Below are 26,769 nucleotides of genomic sequence, written 5' to 3'. Positions count from 1 at the left end.
GTTATTTTAAAATCAGGGTCCTATTTGAGTACTTTGGGATCTAAATGAGTAATTTATCACAATAAGATTTAAAAGTGCTTTGTTAGATAGCAGCCCAGAATTTAGCTAGTGTGACTAGAGTCATACACCTAACCAAAGTATGTTATATCCACTGACAGGCTCAGATTGTTATTCCAAGAGCTTTCTTTTTAAGAGGAGCATACATTTTTTAACCAGAAAACTTGTAAACCTATACTTTGGCAAAAGTTTCACAAAAACCTGAATGCTTGATTTGTAAGCACATCAGCACCACTTTTTCATAGGTGTCAGGATTCTGAATGGAACGTGCAAAAAGCTGAGTCTGCTATGAAGAGCAGGCTAACAGGCAGCCTGAGCACACTTGTCCTCAGCTGTTGAGTTTAACTTCACATGTTGATCCACATTCCTAATTTTAATGCAGGTGTCTGTGCTTCTAATATCACTATGTATGTTGTCTTATCCTGAATCCTGCACATTGTCCAACTTGCAAAAAATGTAATGTATATTGGCAATGTTTCGTTCATTGACCTTCATCAGGCAAACCATTACGACTTGTTCATGTAAATGTATAAGTGTATCCTTGTATATTTACAACTTGAATCTCATAAATGATTAACTCTTTTCGGATTAATCTTGGATTTTAATCATTCAAATTTGAAATTTGAAATTTTTTCTTCATAAAATTAGGACTTTATTCTTGTAATATGAAGGTTTTATTCTCCTAAATTTACAGCTTTATTCACAAAATCTCTAAATTATTTTTATTTCTTGATGTGGCCCTAATCTTCTGTCATACCTCATACATAGAAGACGAGTCAAAACATATGAGATACATAATGTCATGTCATTCTTTCTCTCTGTCTTTAAATCTGCTATTTATTGGGCTAAGAATTTTAATATTTTGAAGGAAATGTTTGTTTTTATGAAGAAAACAATGGTATTTGAAAATAACGATGATAGAAACACACTGAATTAAAACCTTTTAACACTTTTTACATGAAAAGTGTTTCTTTTAGATCTTCATCTCACATTGAAATAAGATTAAAACGTTATATCATGAGTAAATGAAGCACTTGTGTTACCAGTTTTTAACCATTAATAAAACGAAAATGAAATAACCTGTAGTTTATTCGTCAGTAAGTCACACGTCACAGTTAGAAAACAACTTTATGTAGCCTCTATGGAGGTCTTCAAGGCTTTCAGCTGGATGGTGGCTCTGGTGGCTGACATACCTTTGATCTTTTTTCAGTGACATACCCAATCTGCAAAAAAAACGGCAGTCCTTAAACGTCCTTATATTTGAGTCAGGATGGTTGATATGGCTCAACAAAGATTGTAGTTGATAAATTAAATATTGTTAAACTTCTAAAAATGTTTTGAAGTAATTTCAGTTTCATGACCTTTCATGATCTTTTCTAAATTGAATCACAGCTTCAGCAGCGTCATGGCTTTGTGTGTATTTTTTTAGTGTTTAAGTTGGACATAGTGGATCCCCTCCATCTGTTGGACCCATCAGAGACAGAAGGCCGTGTGTGCGTGTGTGTGTGTGTGTGTGCGTGTGTGTGTGTGTGTGTGTGTGTGAGAGAGAATGTTTGGTCTTTGAAGTGGCACAGATTGCTTTAACCTCTCTTCTAAGGAGAGCAGCTGGAATAGAGAGCTCCTTTAAACAGCCGCTTCCTCCTTCGACAGTCATGAGATTATCCTCCATTGATGCACAAAGACAGAGCCTTCCTCTGCAACCCCTCATCTCAGCCCCTTGCCCCCCCAGCCCTCCACAAACACTCAGTGATGACCTTTGACCCATAATGCAGAGATGTGATGCAGAGTCACTGCAGATGAGTTAAAGTGAAGACATCCTGACTGTCCTCTGCTCCTGACAGCTGTCTGTTAATATTCTCCCCCAGCCTGTTTCCTCTCTGCCTTCGTTACACTAATTGTCCTGTATTAATAAGGAGCCTATTAAAAAGAGTTAACATCATTTGAGGTGGACAGAGAGATCATATCTTACTCGGCTGGTTTAAGAAGTTCTCATCAGTTCAAGGACGTGGTCTAAGCCACATCACGGGGTTCTTATTTTCCTCATGTTGGTGTTTGGTGTGCTGATCTTATGACAGAGCAGCTAGGATGAGCGAGGACTGTGTGTGTTTGTGTGTGTGTGTTTGTGCTGGATGAAGGGATGAGCTCTGATCAATCGAGTGCAATCAGCCGCCTCCAACTGCTCTGAAGCTCTGATTGGTCGGTCAATGAACTTATAAATGGATCAATCAGCTGCATGTCGCCATCCAAAACTAAGCAACAAGAAAGAGCTGATCACATGAGAGGTGATCTGCTGCACACGTGAACTGAAACAGCTTCACCCTGACATTACACTAAGGCTGGGTGCTGTTGAGGACATAACAAAACATGGATCACGATACATTAATAATAAACATAAGATACTTGTGCTATAATGAAAGCAATCCATCCCATTATGCCCTCATATTCTGTAATGATGTGTACGTAGCCTACCCTGTGGCTCCTAATGTCCCTAACTACCCAAACATGGAGATAGATGGGGATAGATGGGCAGTGAGAGGCAGTACATCACTGAGGTTATCAAGTGAGCACCCCCCCTCACCTACCCCACCATACCCATTCATTAAAATAACAAAGGAGAAAGAACAAGTAGAGAGAAAAGTATGTTAGATATATTTTAGAAAGAGGACAAGAAAGTAAGATCCAGGGTGAGAAGCCCGTTTGGGCCAGAGCTCACCATCGCCAGATTAGGCTGTGCGCTCTACCCCCTCTTCCTCCCATTCCCATACTGCAATAAACTGCAATAAACTACAATACTCTTCATGATTTGCTGAAAATATAAAAGTGGAGCTTAGAATAAAACCTACTGTGCAACTTTGTCAAGACTATTTAATTTACATTCTAGTTTTATGATCACAGGGTTGTATCAGAATATATAACTTCACTATGATATTACACGATAAGTAAATACCTGTTTCATTACAGCAGAACAGAAGTCATGGGCACCCAGAATCGGGAAGTTTCTTGTTTTTAGTTACCGGCCTGTATAAGGTACTGGTTCAGTTTAAAGTCTTTGAACACCAAATCATCTGAAATACTGTTAAAAGTTGCTATGGAGGGTGCTGTTGGACTTGTGGGTTAGGCATGCACCCCATGTACAGAGGCTGTAGTCTTATCACAGTGGTCATTGGTTTGACTCCTGGCCACCGTCCTTTTTGCTGCATGTTTTCCCCTACTCTCTGTTCCGCACTTATCCTGTCTCTCATCAGCTGTTCTATCCAGTAAAGGCAATCATTTGTTTTTGAAAATAAGAGTATTGAGCATTTTTCAAATATTCCATCTGATTATCACCGAATAATCCAGAAGACATGTGGGGTGATGACCCTGAGACCTCGCTATCTGCAGTGTTTCTAGTTTTTAAGATATTCTCAGTTTCAAGAGTGCAAAATCTATTGTGATAGATTAATCTGCAATGGGAAAAAAGGCTCTGTGTGTTGAAACTATTAATTATGATTAGTTGTTATTTTTGCCTTGCATTCAGATGATTTATATCCCTGAAATTAGTACAACTTGAAGATTATAAATTATGTGAGTTATTCTGTAGCTGACATGGCTATGCAAACAACAATCACTTACAGTCAAACCACGGCCACCCCTTGATAGCCTTGTGATGTCCACACATTTAATACTGTCATCAACAAACATACAATGTGATGATGTGAAAGGCCAAATTCCTATCTTTTCTGCAAAAAGACTGACAGTTTTTGATTTTTGGATATTTAGTTAAGAAGGACTCCAACAAAAATATTCAAAAAATCATCTGTATAATCTGCAGAGTGTCAGTGTTCAAAGGGTTAAAATCATCAGGTATCCTCCGCTTCTTGAAATTTGCTAAATATGTAGTCTGCAGGTGGAGACATTACTTTCCCCTAAGCTATAAAAGTCAAATTCTCCCAGATTGTAATTGTTCTGGGAAAAGACATTTGTCCCACAAGAACAGGCAGCATAAGCTAATTGTCCTTTTGTCTGTAATTGAACCTTCCCTACAGCGACACTTTTGGCACTAAAATAAATGTTAACATGGAAACCGGTGGTGGTCCAATTATCTCTCTGAGAATGAAGTCATCCCAGTCTTCTTTCTGTTGAATCTTCTGTCTGGTCATATCCACGAACATTTACGTGGACTTCTTTTTGTAATTGTAAAACTGCCAAATGTGGAGGACGTGTCGGGTCAATTCTCCATTTCCTGTATGATCATAGAAATTAGCACATTTATAGAGAGGCTGTTTCTTTCTTTAAGATATTGATGCTTGTTTTGTTGACCAGTATGGGCCTCTGAAGGGGTTGGAGGTTACGGCTTGACAGACTTTTGGATTTGAAAAGATGGACGTTCACTTGTGAGAAAAACCTTGACAATTATAGGATTCAAAAGAATAAACGTGCATTTAGAAAATACGATGAAATAGAGTTTAAGTGTTTGTCTTATACATCTAGAATTGATATAAACTAATAAAAAAAGAAGTGAATGCTACATTTGTCACCATTTTTCTTAATCAAATTGGAAACTTTCTGTGCTTTTCTTTGCTGGTTGTGGCTACAATGACTTTTTGACAGGGAAAGTATCTCTTGCCCTTCTCACTAGCTCCTTCTTTGGCCTATTCATTGCACAAAGCTGCTTAAGCGCACTTAAGCGCATTAGCATTTGGCTGCCAGGGGACCATATTGACCCTGCATTTGGATGGCCTAAATGAGTGAAAGATGGAGCGATTTGTTAGGGCTTTAGAAAGTTGCCTCTGGAGGAGGGGAGGGGGGGTAGAGCATGGAGGAAAGGGGAAGAGACAGAGTATTGGGGGGAGCTACAGCAGAGAGTTGTTCCACTTTCTCTCAAGGCTCGGTGTTTGTTCTAATCTGCCGTGCCGTTTCTTCGGACTGATTTGTGACATTTCAGTCTAAAGGGCCCTTTTCTGCTCGCTATATTGGCTTGACCCGATTATCTAATCTGTGCTTTGAATTTCAATCAGCTCAGCCGCTCTCTGCCGTGTGGGATGGGAACCACTGGCTGAGGGATTACCTCATTCAACTGTCTTCAAACACAGATGGTCGAATGTTTAACTAATTGTTAAAAGAGTCCACAAAGGGGAATTTAACCATGCACACAGTCCATGGGGTCAGTACATAGAGGCAGATAAAGAGGAGAGACAGTGAGGTGGGACACTGCTTTAAAAATCATTCAAATGCAGCACAGTGCCGTGCATGCTGTCGGCTACAAAGGCTGCTGTAACAGTTTAGAAACAAAGCATTTCAAACAACTGTAAGAAGTGTGTGTGGGTGTGTTTAAAGTGCAGGGTTAACAAAGTGAAATACATAAATACTGGTCCCATCTGGTGTCTTCTTTTGTCATGTATTTGACTTTTAAATCTTCACCTTCTATTTTGTATTTTTGTGATCACTCATCATCCTCTTCCTCTGTCTCTTGCAGACGCTCTGCCCCACAGCTACCTTGCAGACAGTCCGAGCTGCTGACACCAACGAAGTCGACAAGCTAATATTCCGAGAAAGTGACAATGACCGAAAGGTAAGCTGTACCGCACTGACGCCACCAGTCACATCGCTAACTGGATATAAATCATGTTGTTTTCCTTTCACCCTATTTTCTCATGCTTCTCTCAACTATTAGTCCCGTTATTTTTATACCTGGGCCCTTTTTTTCATTTGTACAAATCGCTGTGAAACAGGCTGTAACGGCTGTAATACAACCCTCCCCAGTTAACTAAACACTGACTGGAAACAGCCAAACCATCGCTCTCTTTAAAGCCAACAGGCTTCATTGAGAAGGACAATACTTTACCTCACAGCCCACATGAGTTTAATGTGTGCTGCTTAGTCTTTGTATTAATGTGTAAAACATTTGTTGGATTCAAATTAACCCCTCTGAACATCCAAGTCAGTGACATTTGAATAAACAAACAAACAAATCAGCAGCGTAAGACCAGGAACTCCAATTTTTCTACAGTTTTTTGTCAATGGAGTCTTGTGCCTTCATAGAAAGCAATGTAAGGGCTGTTTCATGTTCAGATAAAAAAGCATCTTCTTTAATACAAAGGTTTATTCCTGTAGGGATCCTTGCTGCAATGTAGTCAGACACTTGGAATAACAATCTGAGCCTGTCAAAAACAAGGACTCTCAGTTGAAGTACTATGATTTGATGTATTTGCCTCTTACAATGCAACCATTACAGCCTGTTTTACGGCTGCTGGTAGTCCGTTGGAGTCCTTCCAAATCCTTCTGTATCAATGAGTTGTTTAGATCCCAAATTTAAAGATTAAGCCTCAGGTTTAAAATGATGGAATTACCCTTTAAAGCTAAGTCACATCAAAAGTGTCAAGTTGAGACTGAAACATGGTACTAAGATCTGCACATATTGGGAGTTGTTAAATTACTGTAGCTAGCCAACATAGCAAAAAGGGAAACATTCTAGTGCTTCATTTTTCTCTGTACTGTGTTGTATCTTTATTTAATGAGGAGTTATTATTGACCTGAAAGAGTCCATATATCTGTCTTGTCCTGAGGTTTGAGTATCATGTAGTGTTAACATGCAGTGTGAAGAGGTGTAGAGTCACCACAGCTCTGACTGCTCTTCATTAGTGCTCTAATTACACAGTGCACTGCACATTAGTGTTGGTATTAATCAGAGTACCGTTTTTCTCCTAGGTTGTTCTTCAACTTGAAAAGAAGCTTTTTAGTTATGTCAACCAGGACGTTTTCCGGGAAAACAATGGGACTTCAGTAAGTCACCTCTCTGCTTCTTAACCCTGCATGTATTCATCTACTGTCTCATTTAACCACCTGATCCTATCACGTACACAGTTAATTCACTATTAAGGTTTTATTCCACTGTACTAACAATAGCTTCCATTAACGACATTTCACACTGAACAGAAGATCATCAAAGTCTGAAGACTTGTAGCAGCAACAACATTTTAATGAAAGTGCCTCTTTTTATATAAGAATACAAGTCAGAATGGTAATTGTTGCGCTAAAAGCTTATGAACAAATAGGTGTATGTCGACCTGAGTCATGCAGACGCTTTTGTTGCTGCCTTCTCGTCACTGCTGCCTGTATCGATCGGCCAAATGTCTTGACGATAACTTTTAAATGAGACTGAGTGGAGATGATGAGAGTGTTAAGTGTCTGCAGAAGAAAAACACCCTGCACACACTTCCTCTTTTATAAGGCTGTTTATCACATTAAAGTGTTCAAAGTTAGAGCTTGTTAAAAACCTCATGATGGACATAAACACACTTACAGCTATACATCAACAGATAGTGTGTGTGTGTGGTTACTCACAGGTGGACTTTCTGTAGATGTTCTTGCCACACTGATTAAAATTACATTTACCAAGAACAATTTAATATTATTTAATAATACTATATTTAATTTATTTGTGTCACATAGCCATGATGTTATCTTAAAAAAATCTAGGTATGGTGATTTGGGTATAAATGTAAATGTAAGTGTAAGTTGAGGTATTCTGTATCTGATTTAACATTTATGTCCTGATCAAACATTCATACCTCTGTATGGCTGAGAAATTTGAAGAACCTGTAAAAGAGTAAAAGATGTAGGGGGTGTAACCTTAGATTTCAGTCACAGGAAAAGGTACAAAAAGGCCGTTTAGTTGCTCTCCTGTGATTGTTTAAACCATTGATGTGGTATAATGATGAAGAAAAGCAAAGTTTCTAAACTTCAATAAATCCTGACAACAAACCAGCTGCCATCTTGGTGTGGGCACAATACACATAAACAACAACTGTCATGCGCAGGTATTTCAGCATTCCCCAAAACTTTTTAGAAAAATCTCCATCTTGTTTATAAACTCCCCAGTTTCAGTCACCTAAAGCTCTGTTAACATGTGGACATAAGGCAAATCGCAGAGGAAAAACTCTGTCTTCAAAAACATCCACATGTGGACGGGGCATTAACCTGTCAGTTACAAGAACCATTAGTCGACATACTTTGATTAGGAGTGATTTGCAGGGACTGCTGCCCATTTTGTGCAAGCATTGTACTGAAAAAACTCCACAACTATTGTAACCATTAGCCATTAACAAGCCAAAATATGTAAAAAAAAAAATAAAATAGAGCCTAGATAATTACAAAAATAACCTTTAATTGCACATGGAATTAAAAAGATTTGCGGTGAAAGATGTTTACTGTCCACATTTTACTGTTCTGTGCAGGGATCGATGAATCTGATCAGTAGAAATATGTACGAGGTAGTAGCTGTAGGAGGCTGATGTCCCCCCCCCTCCCTCTCTGCCTCCCCTCCTCGTCACGGCGCCAGACAAGATGGATGACATAATGGGGGCATCAGAGATAATCTGATGGTCATGGTCTAGTTAAACACACCATGTTATGATCCTTTTAAAACAAACTACCTTTCCGAAAGGATAAATGTCCCTCCTCACACTCCTCCACCGGGATAGGGGAGAGAAAAAAAATCCATTGCATCCTTCATCAACTGCAAGACTTGTACCGGCTTGACAGAAATTTAATTCGAGGCAGCTCTTGAAAATAATTATTGTATTTTGAGAGGAGTAATCATTGGCCAGGACATGATTGAATGTGTCCATGCCTATTGACTTTTGCTATGATTAATAGGTTTGTTTAGTCGATATTCCCATCGAAATTGTATAATTAATTATCCCCGGTGCTGTCACGGCGGGACGATGGAGAGCCCTGATGAGTATTTGGGAAGATTAAATTTTCCGGGCACTCGTGGCGTCAAGGGGCACCGCGGGGCCTTGCTCTAGAGGAGAGATGGGAGGAGTAAGGTGTGTATGTGTGTGTGTGTGTGTGCCTGATGTGTATGTTTGTGCTGTGCGTCTGTAGATGAGCACACACCCGCGGGGCCGTCCCCCTCCTCCGTCCACATTGATTTTGTTTCAGTATCTCTTTATTGTAACTTTATCAGTGTGGTGTCGGCAGATGGGGGAGCGGGAGGAGAGGTGTGTTTGTGTACTCGCTGTAGTCAGTGATGAACCTTCCTGTCTGGTCCGCCTCTGCTTGTAATGCCAGCGGCATCGTCCTCGGCATTACTCAGAGGCACAGAGACGTTTTAAACATGAGTGGACGTAAAAGAATAAAGAAGAAATGCTGCTCCAGCCTCAAGTTTCTTCATATTTTACCTGTCAGGGCTTTAAGAGGCAACACAGATGAAATACTGAATGAAATGTGACCTTTATACAAACTGATGCAGTATTGAGTCTTTGCTGTCTCTTTGTTTAGCTTGCCTCTGTTTTGAATTGTTCAGGGGAGCATTGACTGCTTACAGAAATGACAGCATACACATACAGAAAGCTTTACTCACTGTTATATGAATATGTCCAACCTGAGCATTAGACTATTCCAGCTCTTCAGTGAGAAAACAAATAAAAAATATCTCTTAATATCAGAATTTAGTGACCTTCCTCTGAAATGTATGAATTATCAGGCCATTATCATCTCCAACTGGTCCAATATAGCCACTTGGTCTGTAGCCCACAGCTTCGAAATTATGCTTTAGTTGCACCATTGTGTCGTTTATTGTTTTTGTGACCTCCAGTAGTCAGCTGATGTAGCAGAAGTACAAATAGGGTGGTGGTGGATAGCTCAGTCAAACATAGGACTATTCATCCATCAGTTTGAGCACATCCTCCAACCCAAACAACCCCGATGGTCCATATAGTTCCCTCCCTCCAACACGACCCAGGAGTCTTTTCAAAGTGTTGCTACTGATGCAAGAGAACACATCTTTTTACCTTTTATAAGCTAAGCAAAATTTTGCCCCCTGCGTACCTGAGGTTATGGATTGTTATGTCACCTACATGGCTTTACCTGAGAGGCAGCTACAGCTTTTGAGCCCCGTTCACACATGAAAATCTCCGGAATGATGATGTTGGCAGGTTTCCTTTCACACATGCCTAGCTATCAGTCAGTCCTAATTATGTAAATCTATGCATGACCCATAGCCCTAGAATAATCAAAGCAGATGAGTTATTAAAAAGTGACCCCCTCTACATTGTGTGCTAATTAAGAAATGAGCGACTCAGACTAAATCCACTTGGGTAGAGTGTGCAAAGAAGAGGAGGGGGTAGTCTTCTGTAATAATGACTTTTTCTGTGTTCATATCACTGCAACAAAGATAAGGATGTTTCCACAAGACAAACACAGCAAGAGAAATCAATACACTCCTAACTAAGGCAAGCTGAGAGTTTAAAGCAGGTTTACCCCATGCACTTATGCACAGTGAAAGTCCCAGAATTTTACCTGCTGCATTCACACCTTGATTCACTGTGGCTTTTCACAGACTTGTAGGTGGCTGTCATGTAAAAGTCCTATTAAAGTTGGGGTGAACATATTCCGCACATTTTGTTCACACATGAAACCAACAAAGACAATTTTGCAAGGTTTGGAGGATTGCAGTCCATGTGTCAAAGGGTTTCACATAGGACTCAAACTCTGATCTCCTGGATAAAAATGCAACACTAGTTTATGATGATGATCCATCACTTCAGTTACATAACGTAGGTTAATTATTACATTAACATTTATTTTTTACCCAGCTCCCTTACTGATCTTCTGGCTGTGTAAGATGCTTGATTCTGATTGGTCAAAACCCCTTGACAAGCCCTTGACAACGGTTATTAACTTTCACTAACATGAGCAACGCCAGAGGCAAGCTGATAAATGTCATGTCAAATAAACAGCGGAAAAGAGTTCTGTCACATTTCTGCTTGTTGACACCATAGACCCTAAGGGGATGTAAAACCCTTTGTTTCCATTCGCATACAACATGGTGGGTAAAACGCTATTTTCGGTTAGCATGCTAAACAGCAGACGAAGGACATTTCCATATTAAATTCTGTCAAGCAATATTAGCAATGGCAGCGGAGCAGGTGAGTGAAACTTAAGGTTACCGGTCGCTATGAAGAAACTTAGACCATTAGCGGTGGTGATTGTAGCAGCAGGGTTCAAAGTTGTGACATTTGCCGACGACAGTTTCATGTTAAATCGACCGCAACAAGCAGATAAGAATCCATTGCCATGGAACAGTAACTGCTGCGGAATCACTGGGACTATTTTTAAAAAACTGTGTACATAAATCACTTTAAATCAATAAAATGATCTGTTAATCATGTTTTATGCAAACATGTCTGTATCTTAGGTTAGTAGCCAGGTAATAAGCAGCTACTTTGCGTCAGGGTCTTGTCTCACCCTGTCAGGATTCTACTCCCCTTTACTACTTGCCAACCATACATTATCCCTTACTTAAACTTAAACCAACAAACCTGCACAATGTAATTATTGTTACACCTCAAAAACCTCAAGCTTTATTGTGAAGGCCTTACCAGAAGATGCAAATTCATGACTGCTAACTTTGCTTTGCAGAGCCCTGCATATGCAAACTAACCATCATCATATTTTGAAGCGTAGGGCTTCTGAATGAGCTTCTGTTTTTGTTTGTTGCAATATAGCTATATTAAACTGACTAAGATTTTCAGTCATTGTCATGCACCAAGTGTTTGGAAAAGAAAAGGTGCCATGTTTTGGAAGTCAGTGTCCTTCATATAATCAACAAATAGACACAAGCATTCAGAGGTTCAGTGTTCAACACCAGGTGTTGTTTTGTTTGGTGTTGGCCTCTCTCTACACTCCTCGACCCTCCCCGCCGTCAGTGACAGTTTATAGCTTTACCACACAAAATAATGAAGATCTCATAAAAAGCAGGAAAAATATAGCTTCTGCAATGAAAGCCAAGTGTGCGGTGTAAAAATCAAATTAAATGACCTTTCACCCCAACATTTATTGATGGCTTTTAATGGCAGCAGGTGTTGTCACAGGGGATATTTGACAACGCGTAAATCAAAGCACAATTACAGGTGGTGGACACGCAGCCCGCTCAGTGAGAGGGACAGCCGGGGGGCGAAGACCTCGTATCCCCCTATTTTTTAACCCTCTCAACTTAACCATCTTAACCATCACCCCCCTCTGATTTAAGGGAGCGCTGATCATCCAGGCAAAGTCCCAAATGTGAGCCCATGACAGGGTAGTTTTTGTCCACACACTTCTTCATCTTTACCCCACTATTAAGCTGCAGCACCACCTCCTCCCCTCCTCCTCCTCCTCCTCCTCCTCCTCCTCCTCCTCCTCCTCCTCCTCCTCCTCCTCCTCCTCCTCTTCCTCAACTCCCAAGGTCACTCCTGGCTGACAAACGTCCCCTGGCGTTGTAATGTCGTGAGGCCTTGAACCAATAGAAGCTGTTTTTTCAAACCACTGACCCAGCACAGCAGCACAGCAGCACAGCATTATGCGTAATTGACCTGAGATGAAATGTGGTGTGAAATTTGTAGCTGTGGGTTTTTTTCTCTCACCTGAATGAATTACTCAACACTCACTTAACACACACTCGTTAGACACACACAGCCATATGTTGCTTATTCCTGCTGTTTAAACTGTTACACTCTTCTACCTTAGACGAACAGCATCACACCTGTGAATAGCATATGAATGACCGGTGGGAACTCATGCATTATTGATTTGAGGACTCACCATGTGCAATGCTAAGAATATTTTTTACTTTCTTTGCCTCCATTAAAGTGAGGCAGATAAATCAGCCTGACCAATACATCAACTGATTTTTGATGCTATCTGTTTATGTGACAGCTACTGTAAATTCAGTGTATCAGTGTGTAGGATGCTTTTTTAATACCATTCATTCCAATACTAGTCTTAAGAGTGGGCTGCATCCTACATGACCAATGAACAAGTATAAAATGCAGAGACAGGTATTTGATTGTGTTACTGTATTTTACTCAGAAGAAGGTGCTTTATTAGCTAAAGCTTCTTTACAGATACGAGACGTCGTGACTACAGTCGCCCACAACACGTAAACTACGCCACAAAAAATTAGCCTCCATTGTGTATTGCGCAAAGCATGGGGTACATAGCTACACAGACTTGGATGGGGCACAGATTTTACGAGCGTTCTCTCGTCATGCAATAAAGGAATACTAAATGCGATATAAAAAGTGTTATACCTTCAATGACAGACTGCTGGTTTGATTGAAAAGTTTCCTATGTTTTTTAAGATAAAAAGTAACTGGCCGAGGTGGGTGGAACGACTCTGGCGAATCACGCTTGTAGTGGGTTTGCACCTCATAGCAATCAAAGTTAGCATATAGGCTGAGCTCAGATACCATGCTAGTAACGAGCAGGATCACAAACTCCACACGGTGAAAGCAGATGGTATAGAAAGACCTACACAGCTGCACAGAAACTGCACGTTATGGGCATAGCTAAATGCAATGGAAATCGTCGCACAGTACAGACAGTTTAAACTTTTTCCCTCTTAGAGCCCCCCCCCCCCCCCCCCCCCCCCCCAAAAAAAAAAAAAAAACCACAGATGACCTCCTGTGTACCAATGCAACCTACAATCTGGGTTTTACAGTATTTAGGAAAAGACATTTCAGAACAGAAATGGTAAAAACATTTTTAACATGAATTAACTGCAATACTTCCAATTCAATGTCTGATTGACAAGGGTATTTTCCAATTTCTTAATTTCCCTCACATCAAACAGTGTGCTGCCAATACTTCAAAAATGAATTGAAATCATTACACAATGTTTTGTATTTGTGCTAAATCTGTCCCCCACATACTGGTGTAAAGCTGCATGATGGGCGTTTCAATATTTTGTATCCTCTATTCATGCACATACATCTTCTCAGGAGAATACTCAGTGTAAAAAGATATTTTGATGTTTTTTTAAAGCTCTCTCTTGAACTAAAAACTTAAGAGCTTCATTTTGAGAATGTCATGAACACTTGTGCGCATAATTGTAGTCGGCAAAACGTTAGCATGTGAGGCTAACTAGCTCACTGCCACAAGTAATAACAGGCAGTATTCTTAAGCTGGCTTTAATTTGTCCTCCAAGATTTTTCTATTGGTTAAGAGTTAATAAACATTTAAATATATATATTTATTTTTTATACCTTAAATTGATGGTTGAGCTTTTTAGTATTTCTACACCACTGTAGTTTAGCTTTAAATTTATCAATGGAATTTGAATATTCTTTAAACTCAAACGTCAGTATTTCTCTTGCCCTCAGAGATCCAACATAAGTCAGGCAAACACACACATAGACACACATTGGAGGGTGGTATGAGTGTGTGGATTGTGGGACGGGGTGTACAGTGGAGCGTGGGGTTGCATCCCCTGCTCAGCCATCCTTCATCCACAGTGTGTGAGTCTCTCCTGTGACCCCGGCTCTGTGAGTTTGATGAATGCAGCACATCTGCCCTCCTGAACCTCCGAGACTGTCTGCGAGCCCACCTCCCCAAACACACACACACACACTAACACACACACGCTGCTTGCAAATAATGGCCACTGTTCTACATCGCTGACACATAATCACACTCACACAAACACTCAGACTGTATACATGTGTACTCAGCAGAGCTGTGGAGACAAATGGGCAGACATGGACAACATAAACATGTCAGTGTAGATGGAAAACTGCAGTTACCATACTTACTGATATAATAATATTCATAAGATGCCCACTTTCCTCCTTACAAATATGTTCACGGAGTAGACTCGGCTGATATTCATCATGTATCCATCAACATATCCTGCATGTATTACACCAATGTAATGTCATTAAGCTGCTATACAACCACTGTCAGACTGGTAGCGTCAAGAATAAGGTCTTCATCAGGACATAATCGTTTGAAACGTGTACAATGGGCCAATTTACCACCAAACAAACATGTCTTCCCTTCATCTCCATGTCTTCCTGTCTGAAAGGAAAGGGGTGGGGCTAGTGCAAGGTCCTCAGGGTTGCCGGGAAACGTCGCTGTCAGTCTCTCAAGGAGGCAGTGATGCAGGTGCCCAAGCTACCTGTTCATCTCACAGATAATTAATGTGTACAAGGAGCCGCTAATTGCACTTCTCACTAATGATTTATGGGTTTTGTGAAAGGGGGAAAATTGGGGGACGTGTGTGTGTACACTCTAGTGAGTGAGTACAGCTGGGTGAGGAGACATGATTGATGAAGAGTGTGTGGATGCACTGTCACTGTGGGGAGAGAGACCCCCCAGTAGGACAGGGAAAGTAACCCACGCTCAATAACACACACACACACAAACACACAATCAGTGAGTGGAAACATGGAGATACATGCATGGTGGCTTCCTGCTCTTCTCTCTCTCTCTGACCTTATTCCAAACCACTCCTCGCTGAGACTGAGGCCTGATTAGAGACAGCAAACACTCTGTGGTTCATTAAAAGAATAGCTACTGTGTTATAAACTTCAGGTCTAAAATAAAAGGTACAAAATGTTGCTCCAGAAGATCGCTTTCAGGCATCAGTTTTGAATGGGCTGCAATAGATGCAACATGATCGCACTAATTGAAGTACATCCACTAGACTTTTGTGTTTTTACCAAAACAGGTTGACTGTTCTAATCTTACAGAGTGAAATCATTTTTGAGACCAGAAACAGTTCTGTCTTCAAAGCCACCAGACTCCGTGAATGAGAACCAGGGTTTCAGCCACTTTATAAAATCAATTTGAAGACGTTGTAAGGCCTTTTATAAGACTCAGAAAAAACTAATACCATTATTGCACAAACACCAATTGACACATACTTTGCATGTAGGTGGGATATGTTGGATGGGTCGAATATGTTAGGCCACAAGTGAACATTTCATAGTCTTAGTTCATGATGGGCAAAAATGATATCCAATAGTCACTGGGAACTATTCAACGATCAGTCGAGTAGTCGCTGCCTCACTTCTGCTGGGTGTCTCACTCTGTGCATAGTTGTTTTAGACATATGGAATACTAATTTGACCTGTCAAAAGTTTTCCCTTGACCTCAAATTTTGCATATTGTTGGAGAAGTTCCTCACAGAGCCTTTTTGCTATACTGCCAACCATTCCTTCCTGTATTTTTTATCTTCAAGACCTCTTGAACTTTCACGTTCACACGTTCCTCTCCTCCTTTCTGTTCGTGTTTTTTGTTAATGTACAAAAATCAAGAAACACGCACAACCAAACAAAGAGGGCAGGTGCAGGGCAGGAAAAGAAAGCTTGCACACTTCAGGACTCCAATATTGGAATACTGGAGGCCTTCAGTGTGCAAGCCTTCTTCTTTGTTTGTTTTTTATAATGCTGTCAAGACAGTGTAGATATGATATGGTGTTCAGACATGTCTCAGACATAACTCATCTAAAATTTAAGACCTCCTACGAGTAAAAATAAGACTTCCTAAGATGTCTTGTCTTTACATTTTCATGGTTCTAAAATAAGACTGTCCAGAACAGACATTGTATGACAATGGTGTTACTTAACCTGTTTTCTAACCTCCTTCCCATCCTGCTTTTTTTGTCCACACAGCTCTTAGAGTACGACAGAGAGCTGGCATTGTTCAAGGATCGGCTGCATGAGCTGGAGATCTCCTTCCCTCCCAGGTATGGAGATATGTTTACCTCTCACTCTGTTTTGTGTGTTACTCTTGTGTTCACATGTGTACTGCTCAACAGTACCCTGTTAATTACTGTATTTGTTTCCACAATGATCTAAGACACACTCCACCAGCAGTGTTGAATACTGTTGGACTTAATCAAAGAATCCACTGCCTTTTGTTATTTCCTGACTTCTTCTGTGAAGCCACCAAAGTTAGCTTATTTCTGACTGGATTTATTTCCTCAGCTAACATTTTCCTGATGAGTTTATAGTCTCATTCTGTAGTTTCAAGGCTTTTTCAACACAATATGATGTTCTTAATAAATAATAAATAGTAAATAATGTTCCCATTGAGAATCAAATAGATGACACAGCAGGGTATGCTTTAGGGAAGTCCTTGTAAAAGGAACCTGACAAAATATCTTGGTTAAGTTAGCATCTCAATGAATATTACCGTTACTTTGGAAAATGGATCCACTAAACTAGCACTAGAAGTAGCTGATATCTTTTACTGAAACCTTCTACTCTCTAGCCCCACCCGCTTGTTCAAATGTGGTCACTTTTGGCTCCAAAAGAGCAGATGGTAACAGCCAAAATCCTAAAATTGAAGCTTCCTCTAAGAAATAGGTGTTTCTGTGACTACACTCACTTCCTATATACCACCTATGACATATCAGAACAGGGACAAAATGGTTAGTAGAAGACAATAACATCAAGAGACGTTTTCCTTAAGCTTAAATTTTCCCCCACAGGGCGCTAATACACATCAGTGACTTCTTTAGACAAGCTGAACAGGACTCATTATTAATATGTTAAATCCTAAGGAATGAATCAGCCCTTATTGTGCAGAATGGTTTAATAAAAGCTACTAGATGTGTGTTTGATGGCTATCAGTTGTTAAGTATGCTTGGATATGATCCCAAACTGCTCCCATGTGTGTTTTTCTTCATGAGCGTGTGTGTGTGTGTGTGTGTGGCTGTATGAATGCTTCGGGCTGCATTGATATTCTGTCTCAGCGGGACTTGTGGGAGACCGGAGCGGGTGGTCTCCTCTCCTCTCCTCTTCCTCAAACAAATGCATTCGCAATTAGCCCTTTCAGAGGAGAGGGAGGGCAAACACGCAGGCCGGCGTGGAAATATGTTTCGGGAGCGGCGCGTTAATGGCGCTTGACCTTTGCCGTCGGTTGTGACTCAATCAGTGCAGATAATGAAACGCTGTAATCAAACAATAATTACTTGATAAACTGCTCTAGTGGCAGGCGCAGGGCGGCCGGGGATTTTAGTGTGTGTGTGTGTGTGTGTGTGTGTGTGTGTGTGTGTGTGTGTGTGTGTGTGTGTGTGTGTGTGTGTGTGTGTGTGTGTGTGTGTGTGTGTGTGTGTGTGTGTGTGTGTGTGTGTGTGTGTGTAAGAGAGAGAGAAAGCTAGAGATACATAGAGCTATCAAAGCGTGTGAGTTTGAGACTGTCTGTGTGTGTGTGTGTGTCAAGGTTCTGCCAGTCCCTGTTTTTTAAATGACTCTGTGTCTTAATCAGGGACCCCATTTACATCACTTTGCATAAGTGACAGGTGGATTTATTGTCCTTTTACACTGGCTGACTTTTTCACCTATCCATATAACACTGAATCATCTCCCCGCAGGGAGGCATGAACGAGCTGCTGCGCGCGAATACAAATGATTCTCACATACTTGAGGTGATGATGAATCAAATAGATGAAACCCGGGAGCAGCATATGAAATTTGATTTGATCTACTCGGTGCGCGCGACAAACCACATCATTGTCAGCCTTGTAATGGGTAGCAGTGGCCTAGTTAAACTTAAACAACCCCCTCCTCCCACTTCACACACACACATACACACATGGGTCCCCCCTCCCCCTGTCAGGTCTGCCTTGTGCTCCTTGAGCAATCAAGCCTCAACGATTGTTCTCCATCACATAGCCTGCTCTGGACCAGCCCCTCGCCATCTGTGAGGTTATTACTCTTTTTAATGCAGGCCATCAGAACACACCCTCTCTGACACACATGCACGCACACGGCTCACTTTAGTTCAAATCTATAAATCAATACAAGTCACAAACATTTAATCTGCAAGTTAATTCTGCCTGTTGTCTGCTGGTGGATAAGACGTTGTCACAAAATGAGACAAGCTGTCAAAGAAGAAGGTGTGTTTTTGTTTACTTTCTGAGAGCTCTGAATGCTCCTCCCTGCACGCTGCTGAGGTGTCATGTTTTTCAAATGCATATCTCTTTACTTTCAAAAAGCCTTCCGTCAAAGTTGACCGTGACAAGTCTAAAGTGTTCGGGCACCGGGGTGAGGAATTTGTCCGGGCCTCGTCACAGTTGGACCTGGAGCCAGTCGGCTGCTGCTGGACGAGTTGTACACACTCTGACACAGGAAACAGCATTGGGTTACTAGTTTTTTCAGTGTACCAAGACAGAGCAGAGAAGTCTTGTCTTTGTAAACTAATCATGTGTATGAACAAACCGCAAGAAGAAGTCCAGTATCTTAAAATCTAAGCCCCAATTTGATTTTTTTTCAAAGTACAATGATTTTGGATCTGTCGTCTTCTGTCAGTTCGCTTAAATCCATCCTAGCAATGTAAACTGCATCCACTCTGCCACCTCTCTCAATACTCTCTTCCTGTTATGTTTGATGGATTACAGAGAAATCCACCATGAATCTCCGCCAGGTTTTTTTTTATTAACATGTTTTGTAACCTGGTTTTTACTGAAGAGGAATCTCTATATTTTTAACACATTATTTATACACATATTGGGGCTTCATTGAAATTAAACAGAGAGGTCTTGAATTGCTCTGCTATATTGCTTCAGCAGTGAAACTGCAACAGCTGCAACACAATATAACCAACAGGTTTAGGCAGCAACTTCTGAGTCCCTGGAAGTAAAGTAACAACTCTATCAATAGAGTCTGGTGACTGCAGAGAGAGCATTATGTCTCTGAAATAAATGTTAAAAATGTCTTTACCTTCAGGGATCCTTTCTGAAATGCTTCAAGATATTATGAATGACAATCTGAGCCTGTCACTGCCAAAAACAAGAACTTTTAGATGTTGTGTTTTGATCAGGCTGAGGTTTTTGTTGCAGTTTGCTTTGCGGCTGCTGACTGAAGCAATCTACTGGAGCGCTTCTGAAACTTTGTGTACCTATCTGTCATTTAGAGCCCAAAATATGCAGAATAAACAGCTAGACAAATATTCCCCTGTATTGCATGAGACTGCAACAAGCAATCATATCATTATCCAAGCTTTGGCTGCAGAATGACCGAATGACTGAAAATAATGGTAAGTTTTACTCTACATTATGGTTCTTTTGATTTCATATTAGAAATGGCATAACTAAGGTAATATTCCCTAAAACCTACAAAGGGACTGGTAACTTATTCATGTATTTTGATTGATTTAGGGGAAAGCTTTTAGTACTACTCTGATCTGATTTCTTTGCCTTTTTTTTGCACGAGATCGATGCAAAAATTGAATCGGGACTCAAAGCTTCAGGAGGAAATTCAGTGGACAATGAGGGAGCAGTGGAAGAATGGATTTGGCTGTAACATGGTTACAGGGAATGGGCTTTGAGGGAGATTTTGAGTGACATCAGAGCAGCAGTACAACTCTATCAATGGACAAATCATGAGCGATCTTAGAGAAGGGAGATGGTGAGCAAGATCCGTATGCAAGCAGGGAAAAATCAGGAGTTGAGAAAGATTGCAGCTGTTTCACAAGTTTGTTTGTAAGAAGAAAGGACCCACGTTATAGATATATACAGCACAAAATGTGGGTACTGGTAAAAAATGATCAAAATTTTGGCAGGGCAACTAAGAAGTTTTGATTTCTTGGCCAGCTTTGGGCACACAATGTGAAAGTTATCACGTATCAGTCTTCATCCTGCATTATGGAATAAGGACCAGCACTTAATTGGTCTCAGTTTCTTACCTGTCAGTGCAGAAATATCTGTAAATTCTCTTGAGCTAAATTCCTTCAAACATAGCTATGGATAACAGGCATATTCCTTACAGACCCACAATGATCATAAAACAATCAGTGCTATGTGTTCCAGAACTGCACATCTGCATCTTTACATTTTAAGGCTTTGTAAGGGAGGCATGTGGAATCAAACTGGGTTTTATTACCCCAAAAAGCCCAACTTTAACTAATTATGAAAACCCTTGTACCAGAGAAGAGGTCAGCTAATCAGAACTGAGCTTAATGTAGACTAACTTAACATTTACTGACTGAAATACAAAATTTAACACAAAGACCATGTCTGAGTTAAAAGGTGCTAACACCAAGACAAACGTTTCCAATTGAACTAGATATAATTAAAAACAGCACTATTTATCGACCTGTTTAAATGGTGTAATACTTAGTAAAAACCAAACTCCAATCATATAGAGACTAATGAAATTGACCAAATATCTTAAATACAATCACCCAATGAAGTCTGTGTTTTACAGCAGAGCCATAGTGGGAAAATCAAGACAACAGCAAGATGTCTTCTTTTTGGCAGCAGCAACCAACAGCAGCACTCTAAATGAAAATAAATGGGAAAAAAGTTATACCGAAAAACTTTAGCAGACAAAAGATGGCAAAGCACTCCTCTACAAAACACTGACCAAAGTATGACTGTACAGAAGTTTGTGCACATTACAAATATAAACTCCTGCATATAATACAAAAACATTTATCTGTCTGCAGATGTGTACATAATATTCATACATTTTGCATCATCAAAACTTCAAACCGAACCCCTCTAAGTCTGTCTGTCTTATTTTCTACTGTTTCGTTTATATTACTGAAACATCCTCATATGTTGTGTGGATATTTGCACATAACAGTCACCATTATGGGTGAGGAAATTCCTTCTCCAGTTCCATCACCAGTTCCTGAAAATGTTAGGGCCTACATGTCCTGAAATGATCTTGAAAACATCAGGAACGTGCTTTACTGCAACCATCAACAGCATCATGGATTAAAAACACTGCAATTGCCCTTTAAGCACAGACAGACAAACCTTGGGTAGGTTCTAGAGAGAGCAACCTGGCTCCACTCCCATGAGTCTGTGTTTGTGGAGTCTCACCCAGGGGTCAGGAGGTGAGGACGGTCAGGAGGCAGAAACTGATAAACAGTTGTGTCCTCACTGTTTGGGTTGGTAAGCACCCTGGCATGTTAGTGCTCATTTTCCAAAGCTGCAGGTCTGCTCGCCAAAACGTGACGAGTCATCTGGTGAGAGCAGCAACATTCACAGGTTCATGGGAGAAGAAGGAGGGGGAACGAAGCCTGATGCCAGGCAGAGAGAGTTTGCCCTTCAGTTGAGGGGAAATTTTGGTCTCTAATGGCTCACTGCCAGTTCCTCAATAACTGTTAATAAGTTGGTATGAGAAGATTGTCAGGGAGGTGGAGAAATCCTGGTTTGAGCTCATAGGAAGTGCTGCCACAGATGGCTCTCCTGTCCACAGTGACTGTCTTTGTTCTGTGAACAACTCTTAACACAACACCAGTGCAGCCTCTGAAGGCCTGAACGGGTGATGTCAGCCTCTGTGTGTGTGTGTGTTTATTTCTCTGTGCATACATTAGTCCTATAGCTCTGCTGTTTGAATCCTGCTCCAATGAGGCCTGTTGTTTCAGACATGCCATACTGCAGAGGAGGCGCGTGACTCCATTTAAGAGCAGCACAGATGTACTTGAGCGCTGATGTTGGGTTAAAGGACTTTGTCTGAGCGACTGTAAGTGTGCGCCATGTTACAGGCTGATCTAGTGAACAGGAACATTGTTGTACAATCAGCAGTGCATCCATCATTCTAACTAGCAGAGAGCAGTGAAAATGATGAGGGGCCATTGTGGCGATAATGGCTTCAGATTGTCCTCCGTCGTGTCTGAGATGATGCCACTGAGAGTGAGGCTTTGTCAAAAACAATCTTACACACAGAGGATTAAATGGATGCCATCTGCGTCTCCTTGTCTTCATTTAGAGCAGCTAAAGGCAGAAACATGTCAGAACCGAAGCGCTGCAGGCAGAGAGCTGCTGATGGCATTTCACTCTGTTTGGACTGCGCTCTGCCAATGTTGTGCCTGCGAGCCTCCCAGCTCTGCAAACCGAAGCAAACATTCAGCTTTATTGATAGTGTTTGGCTGGTCTTTCTGAATGTCTGCATGTGTGTGTGTGCGTGTGCGTGTGCGTGTGCGTGTGTGTGTGTGTGTGTGTGTGTGTGTGTGTGTGTGTGTGTGTGTGTGTAATGTGTGTTGTTTTTTGCCAAGCCTCCCCTGACAACGGCAAACAAACATATCTGCAGAGCCTTTTGAAACCCACACTTTCTGATTTTTAGCCGATCCCTGTTCAGAAATGGTGTCACTGATTCTTTGACTGTTATCTCTGGCTTCCTGCCCTGCCTGTATTCCCAAGTTTATATTGCCCTCATTAAATACTGAGCACCCAAACAGCCCACTGTTTGGCCTGTCACTTATTCATCATTCTGTTGAACAAAGTCATATACTATGACTGAGAGATAAGAGAGCGTGGGACGAGGAAGTCTGGACAGGAGTGGTCCATTCCAGGAATAAAGAAGCTTGTTGGTCAATAAAAATGCTGGATATTGATAAAACCAAATTAATCAATCAAACACCATTTTTATTTAAACAATGTATGTTGTCAAACTTTATTAACTCCATGTAAACTTCAAAAATCACTGTACACTTTGAAAACTTCCCCGAGTGATGGTCGTCTGCATTAAACTGTTTTAATTCATACAGGATAAAAACTTTAGTTTTTTCATTTTGCATTAGAGTGCTTTGTCTTTAGTCTTTCTGAAATCTAGATCCCCTTTTTGCATGTGTTTACAATGCTGTGTAAAATAAATGAAATCGTGAAGGTAGTGTTTCCTAATATGGAATATCACTGTTCGCGTATTCCTTGTTAAACGCGCAGTGAGGAGTTTTCATATCCAAATCCAAGATTTGGCATTTACAAAAGCGTGCATTCATTGTGGAAGCAAGTTAGGGATGAAGCTACGTAAAATAATTAACAACAAAACTTTATAAACTCTGATTTACTACCGTTGGCTGGCTTAAAGAAAGTGATCAGGCATACTGGTTTGCCACCCGCCACAGCCCTGGTGTCATGATGTGTACTCCAGTGTCCCAATAAATGTCTGAATAACGCCAGCATGCACACAGTTTAACTTCTTTGTCCTCAGAGAGCAGTGAGGCACTCGCACACTGGCATAAACATTAGGTCCTGTCCCTAAACATATTTTTTCTTTTACTGAGCAAAGCCCCGGGTAAAGAGTTTCTTTGTCCGAAACTTAGCTAGATGAACAAAAAAGATGTATGTTTTCAACAGAAAACACATCTTTTTGTTGATCCTGCTTCACTATCAGCCATAAGTACAAAACATCCTCCTGTGTGCTTACTTACTTTTCACTGCCAAACTTTACAAGCAGAGCTCTAAACATTGACACTCCGGGGTGAGTGGCAAATATCAACTCAGCTTTTTTTGCAAGAAACCTGGCTACACAGACACTAAAACTCAGTACAAAGAAAAGACGCTGATAAAATGTCGCTAATGATCTAATTTTACTGTGTAGGTCATAAAGAGGCATCAGGGTAAGAGTGAAACTATTTCAAAATTAGTTTAGAACTTCTCACAGAGCCTCTAAATAAATCTAAAATAAAACTGAAAATAGCAAGAGCGCAGCTAATATTGCTCCTAGCCTTGAGGATGAAGACATCTATAGAAGGTAATATAAATCATTTAAAGATAAGTATAGCAATGACAGTAATAATACAAAATCCAAAGTAAGCAGTGTATTTCTACTGCATACGCAGCAATCATTATGTCATGCTCTCTACTCATAAAGATGAGAACATTTGAACAACAAAACAATGTTCACATCACTTTTTGACTTTGTAAATATTTTTGTTTGTCTACATTCAGTCATCAACTTGTTTGTCTATTTTTTTTAAATCTTGTTCAACTTTAAATCCCAACCCTTTCTCTACAGTTAAGGTCCATTGACTGACATGAAACCACTCAGTGAATAGACATCACAATAAGATAAAATATTAATTTAGATACTGGAGGATTGTTCCTGTTGTGGAGTCCTGAGGGGTCAGGGGTCTTCATATGTGATATTTTGACAGGAAAGCTATTATTTTCTCTTCTTTCAAAACATTAAAACATTTATGATGACTTATCTGTAGGTGGTGCATGAATCAAATGTGATATTTGGTGTAAAACTGAACAGCCAATCATATACTTATCAAATACTTTATGATGTCATATCCATATTGCCATGACTTGTGGGTCGATAAATCAGTCTTGTGTAGTTGCCTTGATCAAATTAACATTTTTAGCTTGATGCAGTGTTTTAAATACCTAAATAAAAACACAAGTTTAACAATCAAACTTCTGAATAAAGTTCACAAACTAATAAAGCACAGTTGTTTCATACTGTGATGTGTTGTGAGCACAGCCTCTCCCTCTGCTGGGTGAGGCCAGATGACACATCTCAGGTTGGATCAACATTCACCTCACCTCTTTTTTACTGTCGCAGCACAAACAAAGAGACAGCAAGCAGAACAGAAGTGAGCGATGTGTCAGCAGCCAAGTCAAACATTAAACCCCAAACTGAGCATGAATGAATGGAGGAGGTCTCAGGTGGTGCTGCAGGGTCTGGCTATGAGACCGCACATGTGTTTTTATCTGAGAGGAGGTCAGAAACATAAAGGATCACAGGGACAGAGAGGAAACTGTATTTAATGCCAACTTTACACAAGAGGTGGCTGCTGTAAAAAAAAATGTAAACACCAAACACACCTGGCAGCACAAATGATTCAGTCATCAGTCAGTCAGCACAGTTGTGTTGTTATGACATAAGATAAAGCACAGGAGTGTCATAAATCCACTCCCCCGAGTGGACAGTTCATTGGAAGGTAATTCATAACTTCATTTAGTTTATGGTTGCAATTTCTCTTTTACATTTTTTATGTGACTACTTAAAGTTAAGCATGTTGCTTGTTCCCAATAAATTCCATCAGTCCTCTTCCTCCTCAAATTGTCACAGCAGTAGATTCACCACTCAACCTTTTGTATGATCAGCTGGATAATTATCTGCATTACAACAGTGCAAGAAAGAAAAATCTTTTCAAAATCTGCATACTCGATGCTCTTAAGAAATAGGTAACCACTGATGTATCTTGTTGTTCAGACAGAAATAAGTTTCACTGCTTGTCCTTCTCAACCTTGTGCTTGAGTTTTACTGAAATACTTCAAACCAGCATAGTGATGCCTTCTGGTTGCTCATCAAGAAAGAACGAGAGATGACGGGAGAAACATTGAATGTTATCAGTGGCTGCATAGATTTATTTTTTCTGTTTTTGTTGCAGAGATTCATATAGAGAGTTTCAATCAAGGCCCCCCACTAAAAATATGCTATTGCATGTTGTTTGAGAAAGTAAGTTTGCCTTTTTAACATAGCCATTTATAAGACCTCTGATCTCATCGACTCCTTCAGACCTTTTACATGCACAGTTAAGTCAAGCTACAGTCAAAGCTCGATTAAGATAAGATAAGATAATCCTTTTTTCGTCTCACAATGGGGAAATTCATGGAGTTACAGCAGCAAACAAGAAGGTGTCCAGTACAAGAATTTCAACAAGAATTTATATAAGAAAGAAATGTCCATCCGAGATGACAGCTTGGCCATAATGCTCCTGTCAGCCACCACCTCCACATGGTCCAGGACTGAGCTGGCCTTCTTCACCAGCTAGTTCAGTCTCGCTCTCCTGTATCCTGTCCGCCCGCAGCAGGTAAAATCATGATTAAGCAGTTTAGTTGGACAAGCACTGGGTGAGAATCAATTCATTAATTTTTAGTTGAAAAAGTATGTCAATGCTACCTCTAATATGATAGGTGGTGATATGTCCTCTTTCCTTTGGACTTCAAGTTGACCTATATAGAAACAATCTGTACCCCTATCCTTACAATGGAATAGCTTGTTTACGTCCCTTCTTCTTCTGTTGAGGTTTAGTTCACTACTTCCTTATACTAACTGTGAAGCATGCACAGAACTGCTTGGCTGGTTTAGGTCTGTTTGAGGTGTATACATGCAAAAGAAAGTCGATCTCCAATCTCATTATCACTGTGTGTTCGTCCAACTTGGAGAGATTCAGCCAAGTGCAATGTCTGTCAGGCTAACATGTTTAAATGTTCAG

The 26,769-nt window shown here is 40.5% G+C and overlaps 1 protein-coding gene across 2 annotated transcripts in view; it reads left to right on the top strand.

The window, feature by feature from the left end:
- Nucleotides 1–26,769, top strand: part of LOC117811363 (inositol polyphosphate-5-phosphatase A) — a 205,130-nt gene that overhangs the window by 164,626 nt on the left and 13,735 nt on the right. For both annotated transcript variants that reach the window (XM_034681599.1, XM_034681601.1), the window contains exons 10-12: nucleotides 5,513–5,608; nucleotides 6,745–6,819; nucleotides 16,476–16,549. In XM_034681599.1, coding sequence (XP_034537490.1) covers nucleotides 5,513–5,608; nucleotides 6,745–6,819; nucleotides 16,476–16,549 — 245 coding nt within the window. The remainder of the gene's footprint in view (nucleotides 1–5,512; nucleotides 5,609–6,744; nucleotides 6,820–16,475; nucleotides 16,550–26,769) is intronic.

Source organism: Notolabrus celidotus, chromosome 4 (assembly GCF_009762535.1).
Source record: "Notolabrus celidotus isolate fNotCel1 chromosome 4, fNotCel1.pri, whole genome shotgun sequence".
NCBI lineage: Eukaryota > Metazoa > Chordata > Actinopteri > Labriformes > Labridae > Notolabrus > Notolabrus celidotus.
Note: the sequence above shows the minus strand (reverse complement) of the source record. Positions and strands in the feature narration are given on the sequence as shown.